Raw genomic sequence first — 17,808 nt, 5'->3', positions numbered from 1 at the left:
TAGATGAACATAATTTGTTGGGGAAGAGTCAACATGGTTTTTGTAAAGGGAAATCATGCCTTACCAATCTACTAGCATTCTTTGAGAGGGACCAACAAGCATGTGGACAAGGAGGATCCAATGGTTTTAGTCAGGGGCGGCTCTGTTTTTTGCCACCCCAAGTACGGCAGTCAGGCGGCCTTCGGCGGCATGCCTGTGGGCGGTCCGCGGTCACGCGGATTCGGCGGCGTTTCTGCGGGTGATCTGCCAGTCCCGTGCCTTCGGCGTCCCCACCACCGAATTGCCGTGGAAAACGCGGGACCAGTGGACCACCCGCAGGCATGCCGCCGAAGGCCGCCTGACTGCCGCCCTCGCATCAACCAGCAGGCCACCCTCTGCAGCTTGCTGCCCCAGGCACACACTTGCTGCGCTGGTGCCTGGAGCCGCCCCTGGATTTAGTGTACTTTAAATTTTCAGAAAGCCTTTGACAAGGTCCCTGACCAAAGGCTCTTAAGCAAAGTAAGCTGTCATGGGATAAGAGGGACGGTCCTCTCATGGATTGGTAACTGGTTAAAAGATAGGAAACAAAGGGTAGGAATAAATGGTCAGTTTTCAGAATGAAGAGGTAAATAGTGGTGTCCCCCAGGGGTCTGTACTTGGACCAATCCTGATCATTTATGAATTTATGAAAAAGGGGGTAAACAATAGGGGGCAAAATTTGCAGATGGTACAAAATTGCTCAAGATAGTTAAGTCACAGGCAAACTGCAAAGAGCTACAAAAGGATCTCTCAAAACTGGGTGACTGGACAACAAAATGGCAGATGAAATTCAATGTTGATAAATGCAAAGTAGTGCACCTTGGAAAACATAATCCCAACTATACATATAAAATCATGGGGTCTAAATTGGATGTTACCACTCAAGAAAGAGATCTTGGAGTCATTGTGGATTGTTCTCTGAAAACATCCAGTCAATGTGCAGCGGCAGTCAAAAAAGCGAACAGAATGTTGGGAATCATTAAGAAAGGAACAGATAATAAGACAGAAAATATCATATTGCCTCTATATAAATCCATGGTACACCACATCTTGAATTCTGCATGCAGATGTGGTCGCCCCATCTCAAAAAAAGATATATTGGAAGAGGTTCAGAAAAGAGCAACAAAAATGATTAGGGGTATGGAACGGCTTCCATCTGAGGAGAGATTAATAAGAATAGGAATTTTCAGTTTGGAAAGAGACAACTAAGTGGGTATATGATAGAGGTCTATAAAATCATGACTGGTGTGGAGAAAGTAAATAAGGAATGTTTTATTTACTCCTTCTCATAACACAAGACCTAAGGGTCACCAAATGAAATTAATAGGCAGCACTTTTAAAACAAACCAAAGGAAGTATTTCTTCACGCAACGCACAGTCAGCCTGTGGAACTCTTTGCCAGAGGATGTTGTCAAGGCCAAGACTATAACAAGGTTCGAAAAAGATCTAGATAAATTCATGGAGGATAGGTCCATTAATGGCTATTAATATTATAAATAATCATAAATATTAGCCAGGATGGGCAGGGGCGGTGTCCCTAGCCTCAGTTTCCCAGAAGCTGGGAATGAACAACAGGAAAAGGATCATTTGATGATTACCTGTTCTGTTCATTCCCCCTGGTGCACCTGGCATTGGCCACTGTCGGTAGACAGGATAGTGGGCTAGATGGACCTTTGGTCTGACCCAGTATGGCCATTATTATGTTCTTATGTTCACATCCACATAGAGGCATTCCACATACAATTTCATAACAACCAGAATTCCATAGATATCCCAAATAGTAATTTTCCCAAATTAGTGAGCCTAATGGGAAAAGTGTGAAACTTTTTTTATGTATTTATTGCTAGGAAGAATTCAGGTTGCATTTCAAAAATATATCCCGCATAATGGACTGTGTTGGATGCGATAAATGCAGATTGTGGGGCAAACTGCAGGTACGTTGTATTTTGCTTTCCTGTGTATGCATACCTTTTTGGGAATCTGCCATTTTATCTAGAAATTTGACGACTGTCACAGTTTAGTTCTCTGGTATCCATGTGGTATTGCTCAAATGTATAGCACTTCTTATATGTTCAAAATAAGTTCTAGAAATGATTAGTATTTGTCACAGTTATTTCACTGATTAAGATGTAAATGTTCACAAAGTTATGAAACATAAGTTTCAGCAAACCTCAAAAGCAAAATCCCATTAGTGATGTCTTTTATTACCATTTTATGATGTGTGTGTGTGTGTGTCTAATATGCAGTAAATAGATGAACCTTGCAAAATCTACCTTGCCAACAGGAAATAGAAAGCTTTCCTGGCAAGTATAACAAATGCAGTATTTCTACCTACAAGCATTCAGAAATCATAAGATTGGCTTAAGAATCCTGAAACTTCAAATGTTTTTGGATTCTTTCTGTTTGCTTTCTAGTTTCTGCATCTTTAGGGTGTCCTCCTCACTTCAAGATTTCAGACTTCTCTCTGCAACCCTAAGGGCTAGAACCTTTTTTAAAATGAAAGCTGAGATTCTCATGTATTCATTAGCCTTCAGGAACTGCACCTTTAAGAAAGAAGCCAAATGTTACAAGACTCGCAATTAAAACTGCAAGAGTTGGCAACACTACCAATGTCTTGACTTGTGCAGATCTTAAAGTTTAAGTAAAAACAAAATGTAAAGTTACTAGCCCTGAGTGTTGGAAAGAGTCTTTAAAATGTGAACTGAGAATAACCAATACTGTGAGAGCAATTGCTGGCATTACACCATCAGGCATGTAGGGAGCTCCACTCACCTTCTTTCAGCTCAGCAGCAGAATAAGTGGAGGAGCAAATGTAATGGCCAGTTCTGAATCCTCAGGAACACCCCCCCCCCCCCAAAGGCTCCTATGTGCTTCCAATACCCCTTTTTCTCCTCAGGAGAAGCCAACTTAAGCCAAAACACATCCCTCCTGTCCTGCAGCATCCTCTTGCAACTGTCCCCAACCACTGCCTCCTGCTCAGATCCAATTCGTCCTTCCCCAGGCCATAGAATTGTGGGGGGTGAGGGGAATAGAAGATACCTGGCACCTTAACACTTCAGAATCTCTAATAGCCACTTTCTACACACAAAGGAAGGAGTTAAAGCAGAAACCTCTCCCTCTTTCCCTGCAGAGGCTAAAATAGTAACATTGACAGTGGAGCAGCCAGGAGGTGAGGAGCCTCCTAATGGGGAAAAACTCTAGGTTTGATTGGGTGGGGAGAGGTTTTTGAGGCAGCCAGGAGGATTCCTGATTAGGGGAGAGGGGCTGAGGTGGCTTTAGCAACCTTGAAGAGCTGCTGCTTTGTGATAGTAGATTTGATGCGGCAGAGAAGAAAACTCATGAATTTGGGAGGAAGCAGCTAGGGAGAGGAAAGAACTGAAATTTGATGGTGATGGGAAGAGAATTCATGAATTTAAAGCTGAGGAGTATGTGTAAAAGAGTAAGGATGAACTTGGTGTGTAATTGGAGGAGTGCATGCACATGGTTAGATGTGTTCTGGTACATGTGGGAGCATGTCCAGGTGTTGAAGGGGAAGGCAGAGTGTTGTGTATGTAAGCTGGTCTGATGCCTGAGAAAGTAAATTTTTCTTGACAATTTTGCAAGGGTGAACGAGGCTATTTTATTAATGGTTAAAAATGCTGAATTTCTTTAGACTCAAGGCTTAGGAACTGCTCTAAAGATTTTATTCTCTGAAAAAGAGATTCAGAACCTTCCAGAGAATAGCCCGTCAAAAGGTTTTCAACTCACACGTCAAGAAATAGTTGCTCTCATAAATGCATTTGGAAGGTAAGTTACCTTTTTTTGTTTGAAGGTATCTAACAGCAGGCTGTAGATTTTGAGGTTAACTCTTGATAAAATCTGTGAAAAATAGATACTTTTGAGATTCTTTTTTGGGGAGGAGGAGAAGGCGGGTAAGTTTTATAAATATCACTAACACCTTGGTGCCACCTATTCGGAGTAGTGATGATGGCAAGTCTGAAAATGTTCATATTTGGATAAATACCCAAGAATTAATGTGTATCCTAGCTATCAGAAATTAAGTTTAGAAATTTTGGCTTTGAATCTCTTCAACAAGCTTTATCATGAGATTTCTGATAACTTCCTTTTTCTTTCTGAGCCAGGAATACTATGAGCGCGGCTCTTCTCTCAGTAGTGATCCACTTTGGATCTTGAATGAGCACGCATGAAAAATGGGAGACAGGTGCAAAAGTGTTACCTGCATGTTAGAGAATCTAAAAAGAAAAAAAGCACGCTTAGTTCTAATTCAGTTTTTCAAAGTTTTTTGTAGGGTGTGCTCATTTTTCCACATTAGTATATATCTTTAGTGTAGCTGTTTCACTGGTAATGAAAAAATGTAAAACATGTAAAAAATGGATTCTTTGCAGACAGGCAAAATTCTGCCAGTCTAAAGTTTTATTTCATCAGTGTGAGTTGAAATTTTTAAGAGTGAAAAACCTCCACTTTGTTCCTCATACTAGACCAGAGGTTGGCAACCTTTCAGAAGTAGTGTGCCGAGTCTTCATTTATTCACTCTGATTTAAGGGTTCGCGTGCCAGTAATGCACTTTAACGTTTTTAGAAGGTGTCTTTCTATAAGTCTATAATATATAGCTAAACTATTGTTGTATGTAAAGTAAGTAAAGTTTTAAAAATGTTTAAGAAGCTTCATTTAAAATTTTAAATTAAAATGCAGAGCCCCCTGGAGTGGTGGCCAGGACCCAGGCAGTGTGAGCGCCGCTGAAAATCAGCTCACGTGCCACCTTCGGCACGCGTGCCATAGGTTGCCTACCCCTGTACTAGACCCTGGGGAACTGAGCAAGCTTTGCACGTTTTTGATGCGCTCTTCCCCCCACCCGACCCCTGCCCCCCGGAAACCAATTTAGGTAGGATTAAACAGCTTTTCAACTTTGCTTAGCAAATTTGGTCATCTTTTAAATAAAATAATGAAGTAAGGGAATTCTTTTGAAATCCGTCTAATCGCTCACTTAAGTACTCCTGTTCTTTTTGCGGATACAGACTAACACGGCTGCTACTCTTAAATATAGTTGAGTGTCAATCTTACAAATAGGGCAGATTTTTGGAGGGAAAAGGTTTTACTTTGAGTTGTTTAAATCTCTAGTTACTGCCCTGAAACAAACAAATGGAAGAAGAACTTGCACTATATTTGCTATTTTCAACATGTACTAATACAAAGGGGGTTTTGTTTTGTTTTACAGGCTTTCCACAAGTATAAAAGAGTTGCAGAATTTTAAACTTTTATTACAACGTACTAGGTAATGATGGTTTTTACACATCCCAGTAGTGATGACCGTTAAATGACTGCATCAAGCAAAAATAAATCAATCCTTACAGGACTTGTACTACAAGCTGATTTAAAAAAATTTTAAAAATCAGATACCAACTTGAATATTTATGTTTAAAATAGGAATGGTTATTAATTAGAAAAGATATTTATGAATGAAGTATATAGTTTTTAAACACATAAATTATGCTGATCTCCTGTCAAGTTTCTCTCCGGTCATTGTTCTGTTGTATCGCCATTTTATATAATTTTTCTGTTTCACTGTTGTCTTTCATTCAAGGATAACTGTTTAAGATTAAATTACTGTCCCTACATCTTGAATGCAATGTTGATGTGAACAAACTTGCACTGCTTCAAACAAAAATAAGTGGTCCTCCTTTTAACTATTAGACATCAAAATATTGTAAGGGAATAGTCACTGCTTGGCTCTAGCTGTATAGAAAAAATCCCTGTTTTCTTTTTGTGTTTCTTCAGTTTTCACTTGCTTTTTTACTTCCTTGTATTGCATAACTGTAAACAATGGAAAATTAATTAACAGAAACTTTATTTTGTGCTATGAGGTCCTTGGCACCTCATTGATGCCAACTGTTTCTCACCATCCCTTTGTTTTTAAACTTCCTTGATCCACACACGCACACACTGTCATAACAGCCTTCTCACTGGTGGAATAAGGATGAAAATTATTTCTCCAGAGCCCTAACTCTACAACTTTGGTCTACCCTATGGGGTTGTTAGTGGAGCGCTGCTAGCATGAGGAGCTTTGGTCAGTCATGCCCTCCAGCCTCCCTTGTTTCCTCTCCTCCCCTAGAATCACAGGATCAGTCTTTAGGAATTGTTCTTTTAGCATTATAAGAAGTTAAAATATCACACTTCTTTCCCTCTTGGGGCAGTAGAAATGCATTAAGAATGGATACAGCTTGGATTGGACTTTAATGGGATTATGTTTGTTGTGCTGCATGAAAAAGTCAGTGCAAAAAAAGACAGCTTGTTTTGATAGACTTGATTAAAAAAAATACATTTTAAAATGGCAAAACATGTCAACATTTAATAGTGCATACTTTTATCTATGCAATCCCTAACCATATCTTCTCCAAAAGGATATTCAACGTATTTAATGAAACGGGTATATTATAGTGCATTTTATGTAAATTGATTGTTAATTTGCTCCAACAGGTTCCAAAAAGTACTACTGATCAGTAGCAACCAACAGTGGTTTAAGTTTAAAACTGAAGTAATAAAAGTAAATAGTATTTTTGAACAGCTTGCGTAAGCTGTAATAAATGTAATATTTAGTGAAGTTATGAGAGTACATTATGAATGTCAGTAATGCTGGTACAGTATATACATATGTCTATAGCATCTTTTACTTTTAAACTTAAAACAATCTTTACAAAACAAATAAAAAGTGCTCTTAAACCTTTCTCATCCTACCAAATCTTACTCGGTGTTTTTGTTTATACAGTTTATAGTAGTGTAACTATTGGTCATGTTAAACTGTGTTACATTCCATAATGTTGCCCGCTACAGTTCAGAGGGGAAAAATCTTTGCAAGTTGCTGTATATACTGTGTTCTTCTCGTAACCATCCCAGTCCATAAACAGAACTACTACCTTTTCCATTTGATTGAAAAGAAAATAGGCTATCCTGCTCTCAGTATTTGCTTTGGAGTCAAACTGGTGAAAACTAAATGGAAAAATCATTTTGGTTTCTGTTAAATAAATTAGCATTGAAGCTGATATCCGGTCTTTATACATTACTGTTGAATCATTACATAAAATTGGTGTAACTCATTAATAGACATCTTATGGCAGTGATAGAGTAAACTAATGACAACCTCAAAATGTTAATATAGGGTTTCCTTGCCCAGTAATCTAACAAGAGACTTCTTTCCTTTCTTAGCTGCCATGGTTTTTAGTTCTCAGCCACTAAGATTTAAAATATCTGTTTTTAATGACTACTTATAGCTGGCTGAGAGACTCTCCATTATTTACCTTTTTTGTCATTCTCCTGGCTTTTGGGTTAATCATTAAGGGCTGGAGTTGAGCCTTTAGGCTCATTCCTCTGTGAGAGGTGGTGCACAAGGGAAATTTAATTGTACGGTTAAGGATGGGTTCAGATCCCTACGGCCTTAGATAGGCATCTTTTTAGTTATAATTTAAATCAAAATAAATTAGCTGCGTAGCCCCAGCATTAGCTCCTCCAAGGATTTACGACTCAGTTATATTTTTCTCCCCTGCTTCCTCCTTGCTTTGTGGAGAAAGTAAAGTGTTTTTACCCCTTTTTGGGGTACAAATTACTAATCATCTCTTCCTCACCAAAGTTTGGCCAACATTTATGGACGTTGAAACATAGAATCATAGAATATCAGGGTTGGAAGGGACCTCAGGAAGTCATCTAGTCCAACCCCCTGCTCAAAGCAGGACGAATCCCCAACTAAATCATCCCAACCAGGGTTTTGTCAAGCCTGACCTTAAAAACCTCGGAGATTCCACCACCTCCCTAGGTAACCCATTCCAGTGCTTCACCACCCCCTTAATGAAAAAGTTTTTCCTAATATCCAACCTAAACCTCCCCCACTGTAACTTGAGACCATTACTCCTTGTTCTGTCATCTGGTACCACTGAGAACAGTCTAGATCCATCCTCTTTGGAACCCCTTTCAAGTAGTTGAAAGCAGCTAGCAAATCCTCCCATATTCTTCTCTTCTGCAGACAATAATCCCAGTTCCTTCAGCCTCTCCTCATAAGTCATGTGCTCCAGCCCCCTAATCATTTTTGTTGTCCTCCGCTGGACTCTTTCCAATTTTTCCACATCCTTGCACTGTGGGGCCCAAAACTGGCAACATTGCTGTGTACCCACTCCATCCACTTGCTCATATGGGGTGGGGTAGGGGATCATACAGCCACTATTCTCCCCTCATATCCATAGCCATAATTCACACAAAACTAATGCAGTTGTATAAGGCAGTGGAGTTTTTCCTCTATTCCTTCATGTGGCTGGGTAACACAAGGGCATAAATGAACCTTAAGAGAATTCTGTATGAAACAATTCCGTGGCATTTGAGGATGGAGCTCACCTCCTCAGTAACAAAATAAGGAAAGTATTTTACTTCATTAAGATATTTTTGTAGAAACTAGTTGAAACAACTTTCCTCTGTCATGTACCTTTTTAACTGTATTTGATGTACATTCTTTGAATATGTTGCTTATGAAGTTTTGCCATGGGAATCAGATGACATATAGTTCTTTATACATTAAATTAAATTTTAACAGCTTGCAGACCTGTTTTTGATATTAAAAATGAGGCAGTTGCACTGATTCTCATGAGCTGTAAACTATTTTAGATTCCAGGTAAATACTGACTAGTGCTGGCTTGTCAACTCTGCTCTTTCCTGCCATTCACTGCAGAACAAAAATATACTTCCTAGTGTAAATGACAGAATGATAGTAATAGCTGATATAGTAATGTAATAAGGAGAAAAAAAAGCTTGAAATTCCCTTAGTCACTGGGATTTGATACCGTTTAAGTGGGACAGTAAAAAAATAACTGGTACAAACTGTACATTTTAAGTTAAGACACTCTTATTGAACTTAAGATCCCAGTGCCTGAGGTGGAGATGAATAAACTTGTTAAACTGTAACAGATATACTGACCTTTGCAAATTGTTTTGGTAAAAATGTTTTTCCCATTTTAGTGTGTTGCTTGTGTTTAATACGTTGCTATATATGCATGAAATGCCACACTGTGCCATGTTTTCTAGAATTGCGTTCTAATGATTGGAAGGAAAAAAACCTATCCTCCATCTGACTTTTATTGTTTTGTGCTTTTTCTGGGCAATGGTCTTTAATATGTTGTAAGTACTGTAGCCTCTTAATTTATAAGCAAAAGCATCTACAACACCTACACCTCAGGATTCCACAGTACCTGAATGTTTGGTGTATCTAAAGTAATTTATGAAAATATGTAGCATGTTTCTCACAATCTAAAATTCACTGCTTGGAGGAATCCACACACATTTACAAATCTTTCTTATCTATATCAGAATCTGAAAAATGCAAATTAAATAACTATTTCGCTGATGCACATCTTCTTTTTGTGGGTATAACTTTGTAGGGTTTTTTTAATTGAAAGTGCCTTTTCTTTTCTTTAGACTTACTGTATGTTGCATTTTTATTCTCTTCCCCCACCCCAGCCCCCTCAAATCATTTCTAGTATTGAAACAGGAACAGTGTCATTTTAAAACTTTACCTATTTATCTCTTATTATATTGTACCCAAACCCAGGGCTGTCCCTAGAGGGGGTGTGGGATCTAGGAAATAGGCACAGAGCTCATACAAGTAGTGTAGTGCAATCTCTTTATCGTGAAAGTACAACTTACAAATGTAGATTTTTTTTGTTTTTGTTTTTGTTTTGTACATAACTGCACTCAAAAACAAAACAATGTAAAACTTTAGAGCCTACAAGTCCACCCAGTCCTACTTCTGGTTCAGCCAATCGTGAAGACAAGCTTATTTACATTTACGGGACATAATGCTGCCTGCTTATTATTTATCATGTCACCTGAAAGTGAGAACAGGTGTTTGCATGGCACTATTGTAGCTGGCATTGCAAGATATTTATCTGCCAGATATGCTAAACATTCGTATGCCCCTTCATGCTTTGGCCACCATTCCAAAGGACATGCTTCCATGCTGATGACACTCATTCAAAAAAAGTGTTAATTAAATTTGTGACTGAACTTCTTGGGTGAGAATTGTATGTCTCCTGCTCTGTTTTACGCACATTCTGCCATATATTGTGTTATAGTAGTCTCAGATGATGACCCAGCATATGTTGTTTGTTTTAAGAACACTTTCACTGCAGATTTGACAAAACACAAAGAAGATAGCTACAGAACTCGACCCAAGGTTTAAGAATCTGAAGTGCCGTCCAAAATCTGAGAGGGACTAGGTGTGAAGCATGATTTCAGAAGTCTTAAAAGAGCAACACTCCATTGCAGGAACTACAGAACCTGAACCACCAAAGAACCAGTTGGCAGCATGGACGCATGTCCTCTTGAATTATGATTGAAGCATGAAAGGACATATGAAACTTTAGGGCATTTGGCACGTAAATATCTTGTGATGTTGGCTACAACAGTGCCATGTGAATGCCAGTTGTCACTTTCAGGTGATATGTAAACAAGAAGTGGGTAGCATTATCTCCTGCAAATGTAAACAAACTTGTTTGTCTGAGCAATTGGCTGAACAAGAAGTAGGACTGAGTGGACTTGTAGGCTCTAGCTTTTTACCTTGTTTTATTTTTGAGTGCAGGGTTTTTCTTTTTTTTGGTTACATAATTCTACATTTGTAAATTCAACTTTCACGATAAAGAGGTTGCACTACAGTGCTTACAATGGGGCAATTGAAAAATACTATTTTTGTTTTTTACAGTGCAAATCTTTGTAATAAAAAAATATAAACTGAGCACTGTACACTTTGTATTCAGTGTTGTAATTGAAATCAATATATTTAAAAATATAGAAAACATCCAAAAATATTTAAATAAATGATATTCTATTGTTTAACAGTGCAATTAATCACAATATTTTTAATTGTACGATTAATCGCGATTAATGTTTTTAATTGCTTGACAGCCCTACTACATAAGGCTAAATATCTGTCATCTTTATGCATTTTTCACAGAGCATCCATCTTTATCACAAATCTGGTTGCTAGTACACACTTAACTATGTTGAAAGAAGTGAAGGTTGCCACAAGCATCTGTTTAGTAGCTACTAGTAAATAAATTGTAATGTGATTAAAGTTGAGTCTTTTAATCTTACTCTTTTCATTCCTGTGTGTATGTATGTCTTTGATTAGCTGAGAGCTAATCTATGGTGTACTTGGTAGTGTCTGAAATCAAAATTAAGCTCATTTTTTTGCAACACATTTGGTCACATTCATCCATAGTGTAATTTCCATTTGCTTCTGTGGAGATACACAAGGATTAGGGATTAATTTTGTCCAGTTTGTTTAAAATACAAATTTACCGTGATTAAGTGTTAGTAGTTTACAGTACAGTTACAAATGTACATAGCCAAGAAATTCAAGAAATTGGGGGTAATTCCTATTGATTTGAAATAGATCTTGAAATACTTTTGTGCAAGCACCATAATAGATTTACCAGGCTGTTCTGATTTTGCCCTGGCATGGCAGTAGAGCCCAAAGTATTGCATTCTAGTTTTTAAGGAGGAGCCTGTGTAACCCACTCATCTCCTGGGTGTGGGGTTCTGTCCCTTCTAGTGGTGCTGAGACCACTTAGAGAGAGAGAGAGAGATTAATGAGTCTCCTCTACAGCATTAGCTAATAGCCCTGTGGCTTTTAGCTCATGCAGTAGAGGCTCATGCACTAAGCTCCAGAGGCCTCATGTTCAATCCCATCTGCCGATGACTGGGGTGTTTTGTTGTACATCTACATTAATGTGGATCTCAAAATTCAAGATATGCAACTACCAATTCAGGGGAAAGACTCAATGCTCTGAGTTGTGCTCTGGGTGCAGCATTTTTTCATATACCTGCTAATCTCTTTGAATTTACAAGTCATTTCAAGAAACCTTTTAGTTTTATGTTCTGGATATTTTAAAGAAGTTGCAGATGTCTTAACTGGCTCCCTAGAGAGCAGAATATGCCCTCAAAAGACAGGTTTTTTAAAAGCATGCTTCAAACTTGTTGAAATTACTGAGACAGAAGGATGTTCATTACCTTGCAGGGTCAAGATCTTTTCAAATGTTTTGTCAAAGTAACATCCCCAAAAATTAATGGTTGGACAAAAATTTTCATCTGGCATGCTCAGTTTTGTGTTTATGATTCTGTTTTTGATGTAGTTCAGCAGGAGAGAGCTGCACAAAATAGAAGCATGTCCTAGAAAATCAAGGTAATTTTTTAAAATGTTAAGACTAACTTGACTGGTTTGGCTAAACAAATGGATTCTGGAGATCTTGAAAAGATATGTTGGATATCTTCATTGCTGGAGTAACTTTAGCTTGTTTATCATCCAGAAGAATTGCTCCTTTAAAAAAAAAAATCTTCCTAGACTCTATGAAGGCTGTACTGAATATGAAGTTAAACATACAGGCAGTCCTCGGACTTACAACACAATTGGTTCCTGAAACATGCGTCAAAAGGTTGTAACTCGGAACCACAATCCACTCCATTGCGGGTCCGAGCATCATAAAGTTGAAACCAATTGTCATAAGTTGAATCACAATGTCATAAGTGCTGTTCATTGTAAGTTGAACATCATGAAGTCGAGGACTCCCTGTATATTTCTGTAATATTTGTACGCACTTCTTTACTATTAGTAAATTATACAGTAGTGCTTTCAGAGTGTTCAGTACTTCAGCAGAAATGTAGGATGTAATATGTAAAATGCATATTTTTAGGTATTGGGTGAGACGTGACAAGATGCCTTCTTGTCTGGCAAGGAAAGAGAACAGCCAGGTAAAAAGCTGAGCCAGCAATCTGATCTGGTAAACAACTGAGTTAGCAAACTAATCTTAGTGCTAGGCAGTAAAAGTGTTTATACAATATATGTTATTTAAGGCAGGTACCTGAATGTGGGTGTGCACTTGCATTGCATTTAACCCTATGCTGTGCCCTGTTTCAGTGGACTGAAAGCACTGAAGCAGCAAATAAACGACATACTTCTTTAGCTCAAGACTGTCTGAACCTTTGTGTTCTGGATGGCAGGGAAAGAACCGGTCAACAAGAAACAAGTGATTCAAAGGGGAAAAAATGGAAGATCTTTCTGTCCAAAAGCTGCATCATATGGGAAGGCCAGAAGGCCATTTTTACTGGCATTGTGGGGTGTCAACCGGATTTCTAGCTTGCTCATGCTTAGCACTTTAGCTATAAGACAACCTGACCTCATGTATTTTGCATATTAATTGTTTCAAGTTGTGTGTAAGTGTCAGATTTTAATTTACTCTTATGCTCGGTATTAAATTTAAAATTGTATTGAATTTTCAGATTTTGTTTGGGTTTTTTTGTTTGCAAGTGAGTGCTTATACCAATGCTTAGGTGACAGCTTTCTCATGAGGCAGTACTGGAAGGTACAGGTGAATTATTTATAGAGCTCATTTGGTTTCTTTTGTACTGAGCAGACTCTCAGTGCTGCCTAGTAATCTCTATTGACAGCTTGTCATGTTAACTTCTTTACTGTACAATTTATTCCTACTATAGGTCTGAAATTTTGAATGCTGGGTAATTGTTTGCAACTATACGTGAAATGAGCACAAAGTAAAAGCATTCATATCTAACCCGTAAGCAACTATGCTATGTTGCAAAGTCGTCTTTGGGACTAGAATAATTTTGAACTTTGTACTGTGAAATTAACCTTGTTCCAATGTCATTTCTTTCAGTTGTTAAATGTTGGTGGGTAATATATTAATGTGATGATAGTACTGTTAGTAAACTAAGAACATTTTCATTTCCCCCTAATTTTTCCAAGTCTGTATAACAAACAGCTTGCGGTAATAGTACAACTAGCTGCTACAAAGAAATGAGTAAACTAAATGAGGACCTGGACTAAAATCATCCCTTCAGGTGTCCCTCTTATTTTCAGTTGGCCAGTGTTCCTTTTTTATTTCCCCAGCTGGCTTTTGAGGGGTCTATTTAGGTTCTCTTTCTCCCTGTTATTGGCCTTGGTCTTGCTTGCTGCTTGTTGCAGTTGTACTTTAATCTTTTTGGGGACATCCATCAAGCTGCTTGCTCTCCAAAACTGAGAATCTGAGAAATTAACTTGCCATGCAAATTCTCCTTCTCTGGAGATATCCTTCAGGCTTGTCACCTGCCTCCCATATGTTTGGATGTTGCCTTTTGTTTAGGGGTATTTCTTTTGCATTTGTATTTCCATTTTCCTGAGACGCACTTTTTAGCTTATGTTGATCTTTAATTGGGTTTTTATTTGCCAGAGGTTTGCCTTCTGCTAAATCAAAGGAACTGACTAAAATATTTAGAGGGCAACATTTTGCACTTGGAAGAGTGTAGCATGCAATCACGTGAAAGATTGGCTCAAGCTTTGACCCCCCTATTATTGCCCTGAATTATCAAAAAATCTTATGAGCTATGACAGTTTTGCCAGTCTCCTGCTAAGGAGCTAAGATCCAGGAGTGAGAATCCTGCTGGATTTCTTTAGAGAAGTAGAATTACAAGGCAAATAATTTTTCCCCTTGTTTTACCTTCATGTAGCTTTTTAGATTAAAGATGTGTTTTCTACTTCTGTTTTAACATACAGAAAAAAGTTTTTGAAGTGGGAGAGAGCAGTGGAAACCCTAATATTTCTCACTTCAAGGAAAATCTAGGCTGCGTATGTCTTGTAATGTGAAATGTTAAATATGTAAGAATTTTCCAGCACATGTTAAAAGGCTTCTGGGTTTTTTTATTAGCTTAAAAAAACTTCATCCTTTTTTGTTTTACTTCTTTGAGACGATCTATTACAGTGGTTCTCAAACTTTTGAATTGGTGACCCCTTTCACACAGTGAGCCCCCTCTAATAAATTAAAAACACTTTTTTATATTTAACACTATTATAAATAATGGATGTGAAGTGGAGTTTGCGGGGTGGAGGCTGACAGCTCGCGACCACCCCCCATGTAATAGCCTCGTGACCCCTGAGGGGTCACGACCCCCAGTTTGAGAACCCCTGCTCTAGTAATACTCTGAAGTGGGATTGTTTATTAAATATTAAATCACTGAGATTGGTTTGAGAAAATAGCTGAAATGTAGGAATGGGAAATATAGATCATTTTACAGTATTTATATTTAAACTAGAAATAATTTGACCTATTTGCAAAGGGGCCTCTGAGCTACTTTAAAAACTACTTCTAAAAGTTTCTCACTTCACAGTAGGGTTTGAAGTTGGTGGTGCATCACTATGCTTTACACAAGAGAACCATTTTCTCAAGCATGATTTGAAGTTTCCAATGCTCTTTGATTTCTATCCTTTTGAAGCTTCATGCATTTAATTCAAAAATGTCATCACATCTCCAGACAATTTATACCAAATTCATCCCTTGGACATTTGTGCAGACATGGCTGGAGCAGGAGTTTCAAGATCTGCCACATATGCTCAGTGTTTAACCCTTCTCTTTGCTCATACATGGTTTTCTACTGAAGTATTGCTGTAACTATCCTATTTCTTGTTCTAGTAAACTGATACAGAATGGGCTTCCCCATCTTACCATCACAAAATCTACAGCTATGCAGGATGCTGTGTTGACTGTGGTATGAAAACACCACTTGCAGCTGAAACTGTAGGGTCCATGTATAGGCCATCATGTACAGTACAAGCGAGAGATGTTTGGTCCTATGTTTGTGACCATTTCCCAATGTCCTCACTCCATCAGACTCCTATAGAAGTCTCCTTATGGGAATGTGGCTCAGACCTTAAGATTGGATAAGGCCTTTGTATCATTACTTGATTTTTTTCATTAACAGATGCAGTAAATATAACCCAACAATAAAATAGACCTCAATAATATCGCTTGCAACATTTTGTGGTATTTGGTATGCTTTCAGTAAAGGGAAAGGTATGTACTACTTCAAGTGTTTGTCCATATATATATTCCACCTTGGGTGGTGCACATGTAGACTACAGAGGCCCACATTAGATTTGAATGAACTATGGTTTTAAATTGAGTTGAGATGTTAGCATGAGCAATAGGCCCAAACAGGGCCGCCCAGAGAATTCAGGGGATCTGGGGTCTTCCCGCCGCCGAAGACCCGGCACTTCGGCGGCGGGTCCCAGAGCGGAAGGACCTCCCGCCACCGAAGACCCAGAGTGGAAGAAGCTCGGGGGGGCCAAGTTTTCCGGGTCCCCTGCAGCGAGTGAAGAGCCCTGCTCCAGGGGCCCCAAAAAACTCTCGTGGGGGCCCCTGCGGGGTCTGGGGCCTGGGGCAAATTGCCCCACTTGCCCCCCCCCCCCCAACCTCTGGGCAGCCCTGGGCCCAAAGCATGTAACCAAAAAGAACAAGCTCATGGGAAAGGAGAAATATTATGTTAAACCTGTAGAGGCCCTTTGAAATACCAGTGTTATCGTATTTAAGGTTTGGGCTAAAGTAATAGAAATAAAACAAGGTTAATTTAATACCAGTTGCAATAAATAATTGGCTATATAAAAGATTGCTTCACCTGGCCTTAGCTAAGGTGGGATAATTGGCAGTGACATCACTTATTTGTTAAAGGGTATAAAAAAAAAGTAAATTTCTTCAAGGGTTAATTGCTGATACCTGCCTGACCAATATGGGTATAAGCACCTTTTGGGTTTAGCCTGTTTGTAAATATCTTGATCAAATGCTTATGAATGTTTTGTTGTTTGGATGTAGTACGTTGCTTATTATGTAGGCTTTTTAGGCATGTTCAGAGCAATTGTATAAATACCAGTTGGTTTTGGATTTAATGAAGGAATTTATGGTTAAATTGGTGGTGTGCTAATACCCTGCTTAAATAATAATTCCAGCAGCATGTGTGTCCAATGTGCTTGATGGCAATATTTTGACCACCAGTGTCTGTTGGGCCACGCCTGCCCACCTTATAAAGAACAGATTCTTTAAAATATTTGTCCATATACGTATATTCCATAACGCACCCGCAGTCCCATCTACTACAGAATCTAATAACATCTGGATTCTTTATAAAGGAACTGAGGGGCTGTTAATCCCTTCTGCTGTTTATCCTCTTGGATGGGGGTGAGGGGGTGCAAGAGTATTCAGGGTGCAGGCACAGCCCAATGGATACTGCTGACCAAAAGATTCTGGCCTCGAGCACATGTGCACCAAGAGTGGAATATAGACCGCAAATCTCACTGGACCATAGTTACTATTGGTTAAGTAATCATTCTTTAAAAGGTGGGTTGAAAGTCATTAATTACTACAGAATACATGTGACAAGCCCTTCACTTCGTTGGGAACTATGGCCCCTTCCACAAAATACTTTTATCTCACCCCTTACACTTTCTATGAGCAAGTTCCATTTTGCATCCTCCCATGTATGGTGTTCTGAGACAGCTAAACTTCTAATTTTAGCAGAGCGCCATCTCTTCTATAATCCAGGTTAAGATAGTTTTATATTTGTGTATCATCTAATTAGGTAATTCATTGACTCCTGCACCAGAAGCTGAAGGAGGGTTAATCCACCTCTTGTCTATCGGTGGTAGTTTTGGCATTTGGATTGCTCTTTTATATATGTTAAAACATAGATAGCCACCTTGGCTACTCATAGGATTTAACAAATATGTAATCTTCCAAGGTTACTTGTAATTTGTACATTTCAGACTGTCTGAAGTTCTGCACATGTCAGACAGCAATGTAGATGAGTTGGATCACTTTGCTGGATCTCTCCCTACTTTTGCCAAAGCAATCCCTCTATCTCGGGCTCATCCCCACAAATGTGGAGGATGAAGGAACCAGAAAACAGTCTTTTTGGAGAAAGGCAGTATGCTGTTAGACAATA

The 17,808-nt window shown here is 38.7% G+C and overlaps 1 protein-coding gene and 1 long non-coding RNA gene across 3 annotated transcripts in view; both read left to right on the top strand.

Annotated features, from left to right (window-relative positions):
• Window positions 1-6,749, top strand: part of ERO1B (endoplasmic reticulum oxidoreductase 1 beta) — a 59,065-nt gene extending 52,316 nt beyond the window's left edge. For both annotated transcript variants that reach the window (XM_045011083.1, XM_045011084.1), the window contains exons 14-16: window positions 1,866-1,952; window positions 3,671-3,804; window positions 5,234-6,749. In XM_045011083.1, coding sequence (XP_044867018.1) covers window positions 1,866-1,952; window positions 3,671-3,804; window positions 5,234-5,294 — 282 coding nt within the window. In that variant the 3' untranslated portion in view covers window positions 5,295-6,749. The remainder of the gene's footprint in view (window positions 1-1,865; window positions 1,953-3,670; window positions 3,805-5,233) is intronic.
• A 4,088-nt stretch (window positions 6,750-10,837) lies between these two features.
• On the top strand, window positions 10,838-13,316 carry LOC123367063. Its single transcript, XR_006578291.1, has 2 exons — window positions 10,838-12,232; window positions 13,048-13,316. It is a non-coding gene; the product is annotated as an uncharacterized LOC123367063 (long non-coding RNA).
• The last annotated feature ends 4,492 nt before the right edge of the window (window positions 13,317-17,808 follow it).

Source organism: Mauremys mutica, chromosome 3, assembly GCF_020497125.1.
Source record: "Mauremys mutica isolate MM-2020 ecotype Southern chromosome 3, ASM2049712v1, whole genome shotgun sequence".
In the NCBI taxonomy this organism is placed as follows: Eukaryota; Metazoa; Chordata; order Testudines; family Geoemydidae; genus Mauremys; species Mauremys mutica.
The sequence above is the reverse complement of the archived record's forward strand: the minus strand, read 5'-3'. Positions and strand labels throughout refer to the sequence as shown.